The 15,700-nt window shown below is 36.3% G+C and overlaps 1 protein-coding gene across 2 annotated transcripts in view; it reads left to right on the forward strand.

Annotated features, from left to right (window-relative positions):
• LOC306863867 (single-stranded DNA-binding protein 2-like) overlaps positions 1-15,700 on the forward strand; it is an 81,201-nt gene that overhangs the window by 41,805 nt on the left and 23,696 nt on the right. For both annotated transcript variants that reach the window (XM_079407438.1, XM_079407439.1), the window contains one exon: positions 10,741-10,830. In XM_079407438.1, the coding sequence (XP_079263564.1) occupies positions 10,741-10,830 (90 nt within the window). The remainder of the gene's footprint in view (positions 1-10,740; positions 10,831-15,700) is intronic.

The following is a 15,700-nucleotide window of genomic DNA, read 5'->3' on the forward strand; positions in this document are numbered from 1 at the left end:
TAGGGGTGATCTTACAAGGGTAAATAAAGAATTATTTTTTTTTTTTTCAATAAGTTCTTTACTCTTTACTTCAAAAACTTTGTCTAAAAAAGGTAATATTTGATGTATTTGAGGTCTGAGATGAGGGCACGGTGAAGAGAGAGGGCAATCATTTTGCATTTTAGGTCAGTGTTGCCGTCTAATCAGACAATATTGTCTTACTTTTACTTTACTTTTACTTACTTTTGTCATTTAGCAGACGCTTTTGTCCAAAGCGACTTACAAATAAGAAAAAGTAACTAAAACTAAAAAGTTACAACTCTATAAATACTATCTACCCACATATTTAAGAAAATAAAGAAATTAAATAAAATTAACACATGCATATAACAACAACATTTCAATAATAAACATATCAATGAAAAAATTAAATAAAAAGCTACTACTATCCTTAATATAGTAGGTATATATATATTGTCTTAAATAGCTTGCATAGCACTTCATATTTTAGAACATGGGATTTTGACCAAATATATTCAATCTTGATTTTTGTCAAATGTTGCAACAAGATATTAAAAATGTGTATGTTTTGTTTTTGTTACAGTTTTGGAGATGCAATAAAAAAATACCTTTAAAGTGCCCCTATTATGCCATTTTTAAGGCTCCTAATATTGTTTTGGGAGTCTCCTATAATAGGTTGACATGCATGCAAGGTGAAAAAACGCTTATGTTTTCTCAAAATATGTGTTTAATATCGCCTCCTTTTCCAGCGATTCTCAAATGATTCGTTCGAAGCAGTTCTAAGATTCAGTCTCTCTAAACCCCTCCTTTCCGTGACCCTACTCTACTCCGATTGGTCAGATGGCCCAGTCTATGGCGGCAAATCTATGCCATTAATAAGCAAGCGCACCACTGATGCTGGCACGTGCAGTAAATAACTAGATAACTACCAGATATGAAACCATGTTGGTCAGTGCCTCCTGAAGAAAACATGAACCTGGCAATCTGTACATCCTCCAGCACTTGGTCTCCCTTGACCCTGATTTAAAGAAGAAAAAAACAAACTATACATTTCCAGAACAGAATTCAAATGTTGTACCAAATTTCTGGATTGCTTCTGAGAAGAGCTGGTATGATGTCGAAGCCGGTTGTTATTTGATGCATTCAAGTACACGACCTGCAAATACAAAGGAAAAAAGAATAGTGCAACAAAAATAAAATAAGTAAATAGATTGGAAATGAATGTATTACAAACTTCTTTTCAATAAACAGGAATCAATTTTCATATACATCATAGTGAATGGACTGATCTTGATAGCAGATGACTAGTAACACTAAATCTATTGCAAACATGGTGAAACACACACTAAACAAACCTTCATATATTACGATGTTGTATCTATTTACAAGATTAAAGATAAAACACTTTTTGAAAGCTTACTGTCGTTCTTTTAGCTTTATATACCGACAATTCCTGCTGGACCCGAGACTCGAACCCGCAACCTCAGGTTACAAGTCCGACGCTCTATCCATTAGGCCATGATGGCCATATTTTTTATATTTTATGATTTTGAAAATGTGTTACCACGTGGCGTGTAACCATCACGGAACTGGGATTCGAATTACTAACGACTCGTTTAGGCTGTATAGAGTCGAGTCTTTATTTTTGGAGACAAAAACTTTATTTATCATGCACTTTCGGATTTACAACTTTGCAGATCGTTTACATTCACATACAGCTACATTACACGCTGCATGAAAGGCAATATTGGAAATGGCATAATAGGGGCACTTTAAAGTAACTACAAATGAGCATGTAAAGCTAATATCTTTTAAAACAAATTCAGTGTGGAGCATGCCCTTGATCCGAGCAATGCTCTCACCTTTTTCCTCCCTTACCTGTTTGCATCAGTGGAGAAATATGTGAGTTTATATTGAGATATCTGAGCACAGAATGAGATATTATTGAGGCATCTTTTGAAACGCCAGAGGAGTATTGAGATCTTGGTCCTCAAGAAAACATCTGAGAGTTTTAGTTTGCTTTCCATGTCGTTTAGGAAAAACAATTGAGATGTTAAAGACATCTAATTTGTGATTTTTTTTATTTCTTGTGTAGCTTCTCCGAGTTCTCCCTTTATCAACCTCCTACCGACCACAAAGCGATTGGGATGGAAGCCACGACGTGCGGCTCGTGTTGTCAGAAACCACACGACGGCTTTGTTGTGGTCACATGTGTTATGTGAACTTGCAGACGATACTTTAATAGTCGGCTGTAATTGCTCTAGTCGGATGGAGGAGTTTCGACACAGTGCGGTTTATTCCGGGTGAGCGCTTGGATCTCATTCCTCGTCTAGCGTTGGTGGTCCTCCAGGGAGGTGCAGTGCACTGGAGCCGTTTCCTAGGCAACCTCTTTTTTTCATCTGGGCTTTGAAATGAGGACCTGATGTGATTGTTAGCAGCTTGGGCTTGTGCCATTGAGTATGCGGCTCTGTCTTAGCCTTCACTTCCCTGAAACACCATGACATCACCGATTCCCACGACTGACATATATCGTCTGATGGACGCACATTAGTGCACCGTCGATAGGAAATATGCTTACGTAAGGGGATTGGTGATTCATAAAACATTTATTCAGTTTTGTTGGGAATCCATTTTATGATGCAAAGGTGTGTTTTTAATGGCACTTGTAATCGTTGGTCATTAGTAATATGTTCAACTGAAGTGCATAATTATATTTCAAGTATTATCATCATTTACAGTCACTAGCAATCACTTTCAAGCAAGCATCACTGTTACTATTAATAAAAAAGGACAAACAAATCCTATCTAAGATCTAGAACACCCTAGCAACCACTTAGCAACAGGCCAAAAACTGAAAATGACAAAATGCATCTATTAAGTTATAATACATATGATTTACTTTAGCTGTTTTTCGGCTGAAAATGGCTGCAAATGTGTCTCCGGTGTAGGAAGCTGGGTATATTTAGCTCTCACGTTAGCCCTCGTCTTGTTTCTCATTCCTAAAAGTTTCCTGTTGTAACAATTGGCTTATGGCTGTTGACATTAAGTATAATGGTCCAAATAGGACGGGTGTTTACTGCACCTTTTAGGTTCTGTACAGAGGCCGTATTTTACTAGATATTTATTTAATTATGCAGCATTTTTTTGGCAAGTTTTGGTTTAACGCGATCATTTTTCACCTTCTCTCTGACCTTTAGAAATAAACAGGTTGTTTTGGCTACTGTACCATGTAATGATCTCTGTTATGAATGGCTAACCTCTTCAGATAAATGATAACAACGCCTCCACTAAAGCTGATGAATACGGTATTTGTGTTTTTATGTAAACACGGATGGTCATATCAGGGATTTAACAGTAAGGCTGTTTTTCCCTGAAGATTTCTACTTGCTTTGCCAATATTTTTACTGGCACTAATACAAACAATTTATTTGTATTATTATTATTAATTTAATTTATATATAATTATGTTTCTAATTTTAAGTTTTAAATAAAATATTTTTTTTATTATTTAATATCTGTTTTTAAACAACGATATTTAAAAACAAAAATTGTCTTGGAAGAATGTGATGAGAAATGTTTAAATTAATTTTGAGATAATGAGCAAAATATCAGCACAGAATGAAAGTAAATATAGAAATGAATTAATTAAATATTTAAAAATACATACACATAAATATATATGGTAAGTTTTCTCTTTATAAAGACAGTTTGCAACAAGGATTTGCAATTACTGAAAATCAAAAATTGCTGTAATGATAAAGGAATAAATTCATAAACTCTTTTGCAGGAAGACGATGGTGTTCATGACAACATTTTCAACCCAAAGTGATACGTTACTAAAATTATACATTCTTTGAATTTAAAAAAAAAAACTCTATGTGAGCCAGTCAGATCGTTTCACCTTTAAAATGAGTTCACCCAAAAACTAAAATTTTATTTTTTACTCACCCTGAAGTTGTTTCAAACCCATAAGAGATTTGGAACAACATGAGGGTGAGCAAATTATGACAATTTTTTATTTTTTTAAGTTTAAAAGTTGGCAAGCCAAATTCACAACCAGATGTCACAGGAAACCGAGTCTTTACTTTGCAGTATAAAAAAAAGCATGCTCATGATGATCCAAAAAAATAAATAAAATAATAAAAACATAGATATCATGCTAGACCAATAAGGCAAGTGACATTATTGAGCCCTGAATATATTAATGTTTTTTATGTTGTGAACATAAGAGTACATCACAAAGTACTATTGATTTATTTGTTTATTTAGTCTCTCTGTATGTGAGCTCAGGTGAACTTTATACATTCAGCTGAATGAATGTGAGAGCAGATACAATGTCAACACAGAACAGCAGGAGGAGTTCTCGCAGTAATCACATCTTTATTCCGATCTGAGCCGTTAATCGTCACTGCAAAGGCATCGCAGAGCGTTGACAAATGTGCGTCGAGCGCTCCTGCCAAAACAAAGACGGAACAGACTTCAGGCCAGCAGCATTGTCGGCTTCCCAGGAGAAACTTCCAGTCCAAATGTTTGTCCACTTATACAACAGAGCTGGCACCGAAGCTGGCCGCCAGAGCGGGATGCTTATTACCAGATTTGCCTCCTGGGGAAGTGCAGTGGGGTAACCATTAGCCCCTCAATCCCGTGCCAGGACCCCATGCTGGTGACCCAGACTGTGTGCTATCCCATTTAAGAGGCTTGATTTGAGGATTGGACCCCAAATCTCCAAAAGCCCTTAACTAACCCCAGGTGCATCATGGGAGGTGCTTTCTTCATGTTAGTCACTTCTACAAGCAATTCAGTTGCTAATATATTGTGGTTTGCCGTTTTATGCGGTAACAGATGGATGTTCATGGCAGGCTGCGTCCAATGTTCCCAAACTACTAAATGGGAACAGTAAAGAGAAAAAAAATGTTTTTAATTAATTACTTTATATCCAAATTTCTTGGCTGGATTAGCTTGAAGCGCCACACTTTGACAGTCTCCGTAACATTTGTAGTTTTGCTTTTTTAACATGCTGTATTACAGTTAGTACACAAAATATAGCTTGCAGCTTTATGGCGTGACTAAAAATAGTGATGCTACCAACTACTTTTCTCAGTAGCGAGACCATAGCTCGGCATGACTATGGCAAATACAACTACTTTTCTAGCAAATACAGTGGGTTTTTATTTGTGGATTAAGAATGCGAATTCTTCCACAGATTAATTTCAATGAGTCACTGATTCGTTTGAGTCTTTGCTCAGAAGTCGATGATTAGATTTAGCTTAAATTATTTCAATGATATATTATTTAAATGAAATATTTACATTATATTATAAATATTTTCTCTTTTTTCTATTTTTTTTTTAGATTTAGTTTTGGTGTTTTTCTCTTTAATTACTTTTTTTATAAATATTTATTTAGCTATTTTTTAGTACAATCCTTGCACACTTTGTTATATTTAAATATTTATTATTATTATTATATTATTATTATTATAAATATTTATTTAGCTATTTTTTAGTACAATCCTTGCACACTTTGTTATATTTAAATATTTATTATTATTATTATATTATTATTATTATTATAAATATGTATTTAGCTATTTTTTAGTCTCTGCACAGAAGTCTTTTCTTTGTTTTTATTGAGATTTTCAGAACAATTCAGATTTAGCTCAGGTTATTTAAATGATGTATTATTAAAATTAAATATTTACATATTTATATAAATGCAACATTTATATTTATTTAGCCAAATTGTTCCTGTCACCATTATTATTTCAGATGAATATTGCTTTGATTGCTAAAATTATTATTTATTTTTAGATTTATTTTAAGCATTTATAAATATGTATTTAGCTACATTTTTAGTAACTTGTTGTGTAGCTTCATTTCAAATGTTTTTTTGTTTTTTTGCAGCTTAACTGTATTTTAAATTATTAATAACATTTGTCAAATTGTGATTTGGTTACAGTCTTCATTGAATCTACAACATCTTACGCTTTGAGAAACATTATAGGTCATTTTCTTGTCTCAGCTTTTAGGAATGTTTCCCAAATGTTGATAGCAACTGAAAGTTAGAGCGCTTGTTTGTGGATATTGTAAACATAAGTAAAACCCATCCGATTCAACTTTATTCTGTTTGACAAGGGGTTTTTGTTTAACATACCCAAATGTCGTACTCAGGGACTGATAATGCTGCTATTGTGCATCAAAACAATGCTGAAGAATCACAAATGTTGAAACCATTAGCTTTTTTGGGCTCAGAGGGTGAATTTGTTCTGTTGTGACTGCTTGTGTGAAACGCTGACAGCCTGTTGTTTGTACTGTATATCAAGGCTGGATAAAGCTTCATTAAAGCAGCATACTGAATCGATCTTCTCTTATAACACACCGTCTGTAAGAAGGTATTTGTAAGTAGAAGACATTCAGTTTTACTGATCTATTGCTGCCTCCAAGTCCTCTTCGGAAGATTCTGCTTGTGAGTTGTAGCCTATTTAGTGATTTTTTTTGTTGCAAATAATATTATTTATAATTGTTACTACTGTTATTGTTGTTAAATTGTTGAATAATAATAAAATCAATTCATTTATTATTATTATTATTATTATCAATAACCAATGATTTAGTAAATAATTTGTAACATTAAGAAATATAAAATTGCAAAATATACTATATATGATAGTATAACAACACTAATTTATAGGTTAGAAAGTCAGAGTCGAAGAGTTTTCTACTGACCATTATGACGGTGTTGTGGATGCGCTCATGTTGTAAATGAGATCATTCCTACATGAAGGTATCTTATGCAGTTTGTACCAGAGTTTTGACGACAAACTGGTCAGTAATCAGCACAAAAAAGTGCACACAAGTAACACCAATGAGTTATTAGAGTCTCTGGTATTGATAGTGGACCGTCCGTCAGCAGTCCAGCACTCTCCAGTCACTCATTCTTGCTCCCTGTCGCAGGTAATTGATTTCATTAATCAGTGCTAATCGGGAACACACTCCGTAACCACCAGGAATCAAGTGGGCAGCACAGGTGGAGGGACTCCCGCGGCAGGCTGTTGAGTTGTTAATTGTCAGAAGTCCTTTAATTAACATTCGTAGACTGGACACAGGAGGACGGACCTGGGTCTGGCATACTGGGACAAGATTGCAGAACTAGAAGCTCAAATGATTGCGGTACAGCATTCACCAATGGGATTTGTGCTACTGTTGACAGGTTTTAAAGCTAAACCTGTGCTTAAATAGCTGTTAAGCTATACCCGGCGTGCCGAATATGCGTCAAGCCACGCTGCTTTAATCCTTTTCCGTCTTCTCTTAAATAAACTCCCAGCAGGATGTGCGTTTTATCAGTTCCCTCACAATTCCAAGAATGGCGTTATTACACTCGGCACTTCAGGCTCTCTGTTGCAAGAATGTAAAGCTTACAGGCCCATTACACTTAACTGAAGACTTAAGAAACGGCTGAATTAAACCCAAGGTGCCACTGAGCCAAACGGTAACTGTAGTCCCTGAAAAGTAACCACTCAATAATTCATAATACAAATGCCTTTGCCAAAAGGTGGTAGGTTTACAATAGGTGGGGCAAGTATTATTTGCACCCAAGCTACATCTTAAGTGCTTGTTTACATCGATTGTTTGCTTTGGCTGTTTTATTGTTGTTGTTATTTGCAAAGATTGGCACATTTTTAAAGGAATTATATGATGTTGCTAAAAAGAACATTGTTTTGGTGTAATGCAATTTGTTTGTGGTACGAGGTTAAAAAAACTATTTTCCACATACTGTACATTACTGTTGCTCCTCTATGCTCCGCCTTTCTGAAACGCGTCGATTTTTACAAAGCTCATCGTTCTAAGAAGCGAGGCGTGCTCTGATTGGCCAGCTTTCCAGTGCGTTGTGATTGGCCGAATACCTTAAGCGTGAGACGGAAATGTTACGCCCGTCGCCGTATTGTGATGCCGTGCGCGACGAGACTAAAACAATAAAACCCATTATAAACGAGGCATTTGTTGCATTCAGTGGGGACATAATTACTGATTATAATGACTCGTATGTTTTTTTTACGTCGCGCAAACATAACAGCATGTCTGCATTTGTGATCGGAGAAACGCCAAACAAGCACTACTCTGCACTGCTCAAAACGCGTTTGAATAGTCAGTGGCAAATTCTTTAAATATTGAAACGTATTTGCAGGCTGTGAGTCAGAAGCACCAGACTGTCCTTGCGACGTTGGAATTGCCCCACTTTATAGTGTTCACAGCCATTCATAGTGTTCACATTGTAAGCTACTCTCCCAGGTTCAGGAAATAGTCCTCTGTAAAATGCGCTGCACACACTCGTGTTGAACTGTTCTGGAACAGTGTTGTAAATACAACTTAACCACTGATTTCTAGTTGTGTGCCCATTTGGAAGCCCAAACAAAGTGCTTTCACAACGAGAAACAGTGTCTCCAGGACATGGCGGCAGCAACAATACTACAGCCAGAATAATAGTTCCGCCTTCTTTCTTTGCATATACATTTGGGCGGTGTTTTGCAAATCTTCCCACATCGTGACGTAGACATGTGGGGGCGTGTTTAAATGAGCCGTTTTAGGAAGGCGTGGCAGAATCTGAACTTTTATAAAGAATGTTTCTTTGGTTTTGAGACTTTAATCTTTGCAACTTTACAGATCTTATCTATGCATGAACAGCTCTTAACACTCCAAAGAGAAAGGAAAACATGAAATCGCATCATATGACCCCTTTAAAAGTGAATTTTAGAAGGTAAATGTAATGGGGTTTTTTTATCTTAAAGGAATAGTTCACTCAAAAATTAATACATTAATAAAAATGGTTCGACCATTCAATTAAAAAAATTGCTCCATCATATATATATAAACGCAGTGTTGGGTAAGTATAGCTTTTAAAAATAATGCATTGCTATACTGCATTACTCCATGAAAAAGTAACTAATTGCGGTATTTAGTAAGTAATGCATTATTACTTTTGCATTTTACTTTTTGCCTTGACAGTATCTGTCTATTTAGGACGTTCTGCAAAACTGAAATTAATATGATTGAAGGATGAGTGCATTTTTGGGTGAACAGTCCGTTTAATTGTGCATGAGAGAGTCGGTGAATCTCTATCAAGTCATTTTCGGCACATCTTGTACACAGCATTCAATATTCAGTTGTATTAAAAACACCCGCTGTAAATGCACCGTTAACGATTTTATCAGCTCGTTTTTAAGACAGTCACACATCTTTTCTTATTACATTAGTGCCACTTTGGTTTCCCCTGAATGGGACGCACGCTAAATGAAAGTTACTCTAATCAGAGGCCAGATTTTATTGCCGTGCCCTCGGCGGCGAGGGTTTTATGACTGACTGTGGACCTGTGAAGAGCTGAGGGACGTTAGTTTATCTTTGTTGGTAGTTTTGATAGAGTGCTTGCTCAGCACGGAGGGCATTAGGCTCATTATTGTGCCGCTGCTATCAGGAGATGAGACTTCAGCATTACTGCAGGAAAACACAATATTCAGCCCCTCGCTGCGGGATCTTATTTACCACCACAAAAGATGGCTTCGGCGTCGATATAAAACGGCACGGACGTTTGTGCCACTCTGGCTCGGTTATGATTTGTTATTATGTCTTGTTGATCTAGGTGAACTGTTGTTGAAAGCGCTGTAGCTGTTTTCATCATGTAGCCGTCTAGCATTAGAAAACGCTCCTTCCGATTCGTACATCTCCACCTTCAATTTGCCAGCAACTTCTTTATTACTGGGCGGATATGAGTGCATTTCCCCTGCTCATTTCCCTGTGTGCCAAGGGTAATCAGACTGTTGTGTCTAAGTGTGTGTGTGTGTCTCTGCATGTCAGTAATGCTCCGCACACACACACACACACACACACACACACACACACACACAGTCTCTAGTCATTGTAGCACAGTTGGTCTTGGCGCTGCAGCCGTGCCGGTGTGTGCCAATCCAACTTACAAGCCCCCTCGTGCTAGATAAAACATTGCGGTTTGTTACTTGACGGCTGTTGTCAGATGTCAAAACAAAGATTTTGGTCATTACTGAACACGCAGACTTATCACGTACAAGGTTAACTGTAACTAAAAGCAGAGGTGCTACTAACTTAACTGCATTTTTCAGTAGCGTGACTACGGCTCGGGTGTTTGCAAAGCAATGCAGCTTTTCCAGCACTTTTTTCCAATGAGAAGCAATGTAGCATGACAACTTTGTCACATTTTCTATCTATCTATCTAAATAAATAAACTGAATGAACTGGGATGCAACCTGTGAGTACAGACTTCACCAGAGGGAGACCTAAGGTCCACATGATGACCCATCATCCATCCACGACTGACCCGTTCTCTTCTAGCACTGAGTGTGTGCTTTACTGAGTCTAGCACAGGACCCTAAACGGCCTCCTCATTAGCTCCCTGCATGGGGCGCGCGGCCGCCCGTGGCTCTCTGCATCCTCAGACAGAGTAATCCTGTCTCATTTCATGTGTCATCTGACCTCTACCATCCCCGCCTGCTTGCTTGTATTTTTCAGAGGCAGCTGAGAGGGTTTCCAGACAGAAAGCCAGTTCTTCTGGTGGTTAGCAGCTGTTGACAGTATCCATGTGTCTGTCTAAGAGATGTAGATTTTGGCTCCAGGGACTGTTTGTTTATGGGTGTATGTGTTTGTCCTTGAGTGGTGAAGCGCCGGTGGCTGCATGTTTGTGTTTAACTAGAATTGTGTGTGTGTGTGATTGCAGAGTGCAGCGGCAGCTCCGAGTCCTGTCCTTGGAAACATGCCCCCAGGAGAGGGTATGCCGGTCGGCCCCGTTCCTCCGGGCTTCTTTCAGGTACACACACACACACACATGCATTTGCTGCATAGCCATGGAGAGCTGGGATCTTAAGAGACTCATTTGCCATATATATGAAGTTTTAAAAAATACTAGCAGACTACTTACTGCATACTGTGCAGTACTGTATATTTTCTACTATGGATGGTCAAGTAGACGACATTGCATTGTGGGAATTGTCTTATATATAATGGGAATTGCCTTGTATATGCCTTGTGTATATATATATATATGAAGAGTTCAGATGCAAAAGCCTCTTAGTGCCATCTTAAATTTTCTTCTAAACTTAGAAATTTTATCAGGCGCCAATGTTTATGTTAAGTTATTTCACTTTAATGGAAAAGAACCTATTCATTGCCATTAAAGTGAAATGACTGATCCTACACACAAGAGGCTGGTAAAAATGTTCATTTTAGAAGAAAATTTCAAATGGCACTTAGAGGCTTTTGCATCTGAACTCTTCATATATATATTTAATTTCACATTGTGGGAATTATTTTCCATAGGGTGTTTTGAGGTTTTATTCTGCAACTTTGCATTCTTCATGCACACAGATTCTCAGAATGCATAATGTAAAACTAGTCTGGGTGGTGTGGTGTTTGTGAACATAAGCATCGTCTGTATAAGAGGTTTATTTTATTGACAGTGTATTTGAGTAGTTGACAGGAAACTATTTTAAATAGAATTTCTGCACAATTCTTTTGCATAATTTGTATTTAGTTTGTGTACAATTATTTTTATACATTAATTATGAAACCTCATATTTATGTTCAATAGCAAAAAAAAAATTTTTTTTTGAAAAATATAAAATAGTGACCAGTCCCAGAATCTAAAAGATATATTTTTATTATACATTAATATATTTTTAACTCCAATTTGTTGAAAATAATTTAAATAAAATAAATACAATTATAATGTATTGTCAGTAATGTATTATTATTATTAACAATATACAATTTTTTCAACATCAAGGTATTATAAAAAATAATTTATATTAATGGATTATTGTTAATATTAATAATCATAATTATTAATATAAAAATAATTTTCTTCTACAATTAAAATGTAATAATTTCGACATTTTGGTTATTTAAAACTTTATATTACTGCATAATGAAAAATGTTTTAGAAAATGTGTGTTTCTTTTACAAAGGGCATAAAACTTCATGTCCATCATGTTAACTAAGCATTTGAACATGATGTGATTTTTCTTAAGGCTCACGCAGTCATAAACTAGCCTTGTATGCACTTGAACCTGTGTTTTTGTTTTGTTCCTGGTAGTTTGCATGCGAGTCTAATTGCACCGGCTCAGAGTGACTGAAAATAACTCCTGTGTGCTCTCACTTCTCTCCGGTCAACTCTTCAGATCTTTGACTTTACCTGGATCTTGTCCACATCTTTCGCAGGATTTTAGGATGAAGGCATCTTTGAATCATTTTAATTCTGTGTTAAAACATGTTAAAATCCCTCAGACATTAACATGGCTGACAGTGATAGAACACACACCTGTGGCTTTTTTCTGAAAGGCTGAACCGTTTTGCACGCGGTGCAATTGTGAAGTCCACTTCAGACAAAATTACTGTGCTCTGAATTCTCAAAAGAGAGGTTTTCTCCTCAAAAGCACGACCTTTGTCCAAATAAAGTGTGGCATGTTTTCATTTTGATCTGGTGTGGCTGTTTGTGGCCTCGAATCACCGGTTTGAAGGAAAGATGTGCAGATGCGACGTGACGCTTTGACCCAGATACACCGAACACTCATTATCCAAGCAGAATGGAAACATCCTCTAGAGTCTATGTTTACCGCCGCAGTTTGTGTAACTCAACACCTGTGTTGACATATGAGGTATTGCTTTAGACGAAGAGTTCTTATGAGGCAGAGCCAGCTTAAAGAGCGCTCGTAAAGCAGCCGTCTTTGTGCGTAACGTCACCATGCTAAGGAGCTGTGGTATTTGACGCCCAGTGTGTTGTAATTGGTTTGATTAAGAGCGACAGGATTCCAGCAGTGTGACTGACTGAAGCAGATCTCCAAGCGTGTGGCGGGGGGCACAGGAATCCCCAGCAGATCGCTAATGGTGCTCGTCTAATAGAACGATAAGCTAAGAAAATCAAATCATCTTTCTTAAGTGGCTCAACAAAGGCTCATCTGCCTCCTGCGGTTTCTGACGGGAACAGCCTGTCTTTGTAGTCAACATTTGAGTTTGCGGCGTGTGTAGAGTCGCACGATCATCGCAGGGTTAAATAAAACTACACAAAAAGGAATTCATTTTTAAATAAAATAATCATTAACTGAAATAAAATATTAAAAAAAAAATATTTTATTTCAGCTAGATGCCAGGCCAATGGCATATATACATTACATTTCTGGATAACTATTTTGTGTCATTTGTATTGAATTCTTGGATCATTTTTATACATGTATTATTTATGAAACCAATGAAATGCAAAAAAAATTAAAGATTTAAATAGTTAAAAATATATAAGAAACTTGATTGCACCGTGTACACAGTTACACAATTGCCGCAAGGTTATTAACTACAATTAAAACAACAACAAAAGTTTTTTACTTAAATTAAAATTTACTGAAATAAAGCATAATAAAACCTAAATAAAACTTCAGCTAAATTTCAGCTAGTCAAGACAACTGCATATATACATTACATTTCATTTTGTATAATTATTTTGTATTATTTGCTTATTTTATATATTAAATACAGGTCCTTCTCAAAAAATTAGCATATTGTGATAAAGTTAATTATTTTCTGTAATGTACTGATAAACATTAGACTTTCATATATTTTAGATTCATTACAACACAACTGAAGTAGTTCAAGCCTTTTATTGTTTTAATATTGATGATTTTGGCATACAGAGGCATTTTGGAGGCAATCAGCCTGTGGCACTGCTGAGGTGTTATGGAGGCCCAGGATGCTTCGATAGCAGCCTTAAGCTCATCCAGAGTGTTGGGTCTTGCGTCTCTCAACTTTCTCTTCACAATATCCCACAGATTCTCTATGGGGTTCAGGTCAGGAGAGTTGGCAGGCCAATTGAGCACAGTAATACCATGGTCAGTAAACCATTTACCAGTGGTTTTGGCACTGTGAGCAGGTGCCAGGTCGTGCTGAAAAATGAAATCTTCATCTCCATAAAGCTTTTCAGCAGATGGAAGCATGAAGTGCTCCAAAATCTCCTGATAGCTAGCTGCATTGACCCTGCCCTTGATAAAACACAGTGGACCAACACCAGCATCACTGACTGTGGGTACTTGACACTGGACTTCAGGCATTTTGGCATTTCCCTCTCCCCAGTCTTCCTCCAGACTCTGGCACCTTGATTTCCGAATGACATGCAAAATTTGCTTTCATCCGAAAAAAGTACTTTGGACCACTGAGCAACAGTCCAGTGCTGCTTCTCTGTAGCCCAGGTCAGGCGCTTCTGCCGCTGTTTCTGGTTCAAAAGTGGCTTGACCTGGGGAATGCGGCACCTGTAGCCCATTTCCTGCACACGCCTGTACACGGTGGCTCTGGATGTTTCTACTCCAGACTCAGTCCACTGCTTCCGCAGGTCCCCCAAGGTCTGGAATCGGTCCTTCTCCACAATCTTCCTCAGGGTCCGGTCACCTCTTCTCGTTGTGCTGCGTTTTCTGCCACACTTTTTCCTTCCCACAGACTTCCCACTGAGGTGCCTTGATACAGCACTCTGGGAACAGCCTATTCGTTCAGAAATGTCTTTCTGTGTCTTACCCTCTTGCTTGAGGGTGTCAATGATGGCCTTCTGGACAGCAGTCAGGTCGGCAGTCTTACCCATGATTGCGGTTTTGAGTAATGAACCAGGCTGGGAGTTTTTAAAAGCCTCAGGAATCTTTTGCAGGTGTTTAGAGTTAATTAGTTGATTCAGATGATTAGGTTAATAGCTCGTTTAGAGAACCTTTTCATGATATGCTAATTTTTTGAGATAGGAATTTTGGGTTTTCATGAGCTGTATGCCAAAATCATCAATATTAAAACAATAAAAGGCTTGAACTACTTCAGTTGTGTTGTAATGAATCTAAAATATATGAAAGTCTAATGTTTATCAGTACATTACAGAAAATAATGAACTTTATCACAATATGCTAATTTTTTGAGAAGGACCTGTATTTATATATGCATTATTTTTGAAACCTCATTAATGCTGGAAAATTTAAGTGAACTGAAAAAAATGTAAAAGATGTTGAAAAATATAAACATTTGATTTTGCTCTGTGTCATGAAATAAAATGAAATAAAAAACTGCAATAAAATAAAATATACAAAATGTTTAATTCATTTTATTTCAGCTAGTTGCAAAGCAAATTGTAAATACATTCATTTTATGCATAATTGTTTTATATTATTTGTATGATATCCTTGCAAAAAATATTTAACAGTATTGAAAGAATATAATTGAAACCTTATATTTTAGTCTGTGTACACTATTGCATGATTGTTTTAGGGTTATTATTGTAAACTAAAAAAAATAAAAATTGTTACTTAAAACAGTTTTATGAAAAATTTATTTTATTTCAGCTTGTTGCCAAGCAAATTGCATATATAATTTACTTTTACATAAAATTATTTTGTATTATTTATCTAACGACTTGCAAAAAAACCCAAAAATTAAAGGTTGAAGAAAATGATTGCATGATTGTCACAGGGTTATTACTGTTATCTAAATTAAAAAACAAACAAACACATTTTTACTCTAAGTAAAATTATAGTATAAGTAATAAAATTATACTAAAGTAAAACTAATTAATAAATACCAAATATTATATTTAGGCATATTTAAAAATGAAACTAATAAAGAAAAACTATAATATTATATCAATGATACTTGAACAAAGGATTTTG

The sequence above is a fragment of the Barbus barbus genome, assembly GCF_936440315.1.
Source record: "Barbus barbus genome assembly, chromosome: 45".
In the NCBI taxonomy this organism is placed as follows: Eukaryota; Metazoa; Chordata; class Actinopteri; order Cypriniformes; family Cyprinidae; genus Barbus; species Barbus barbus.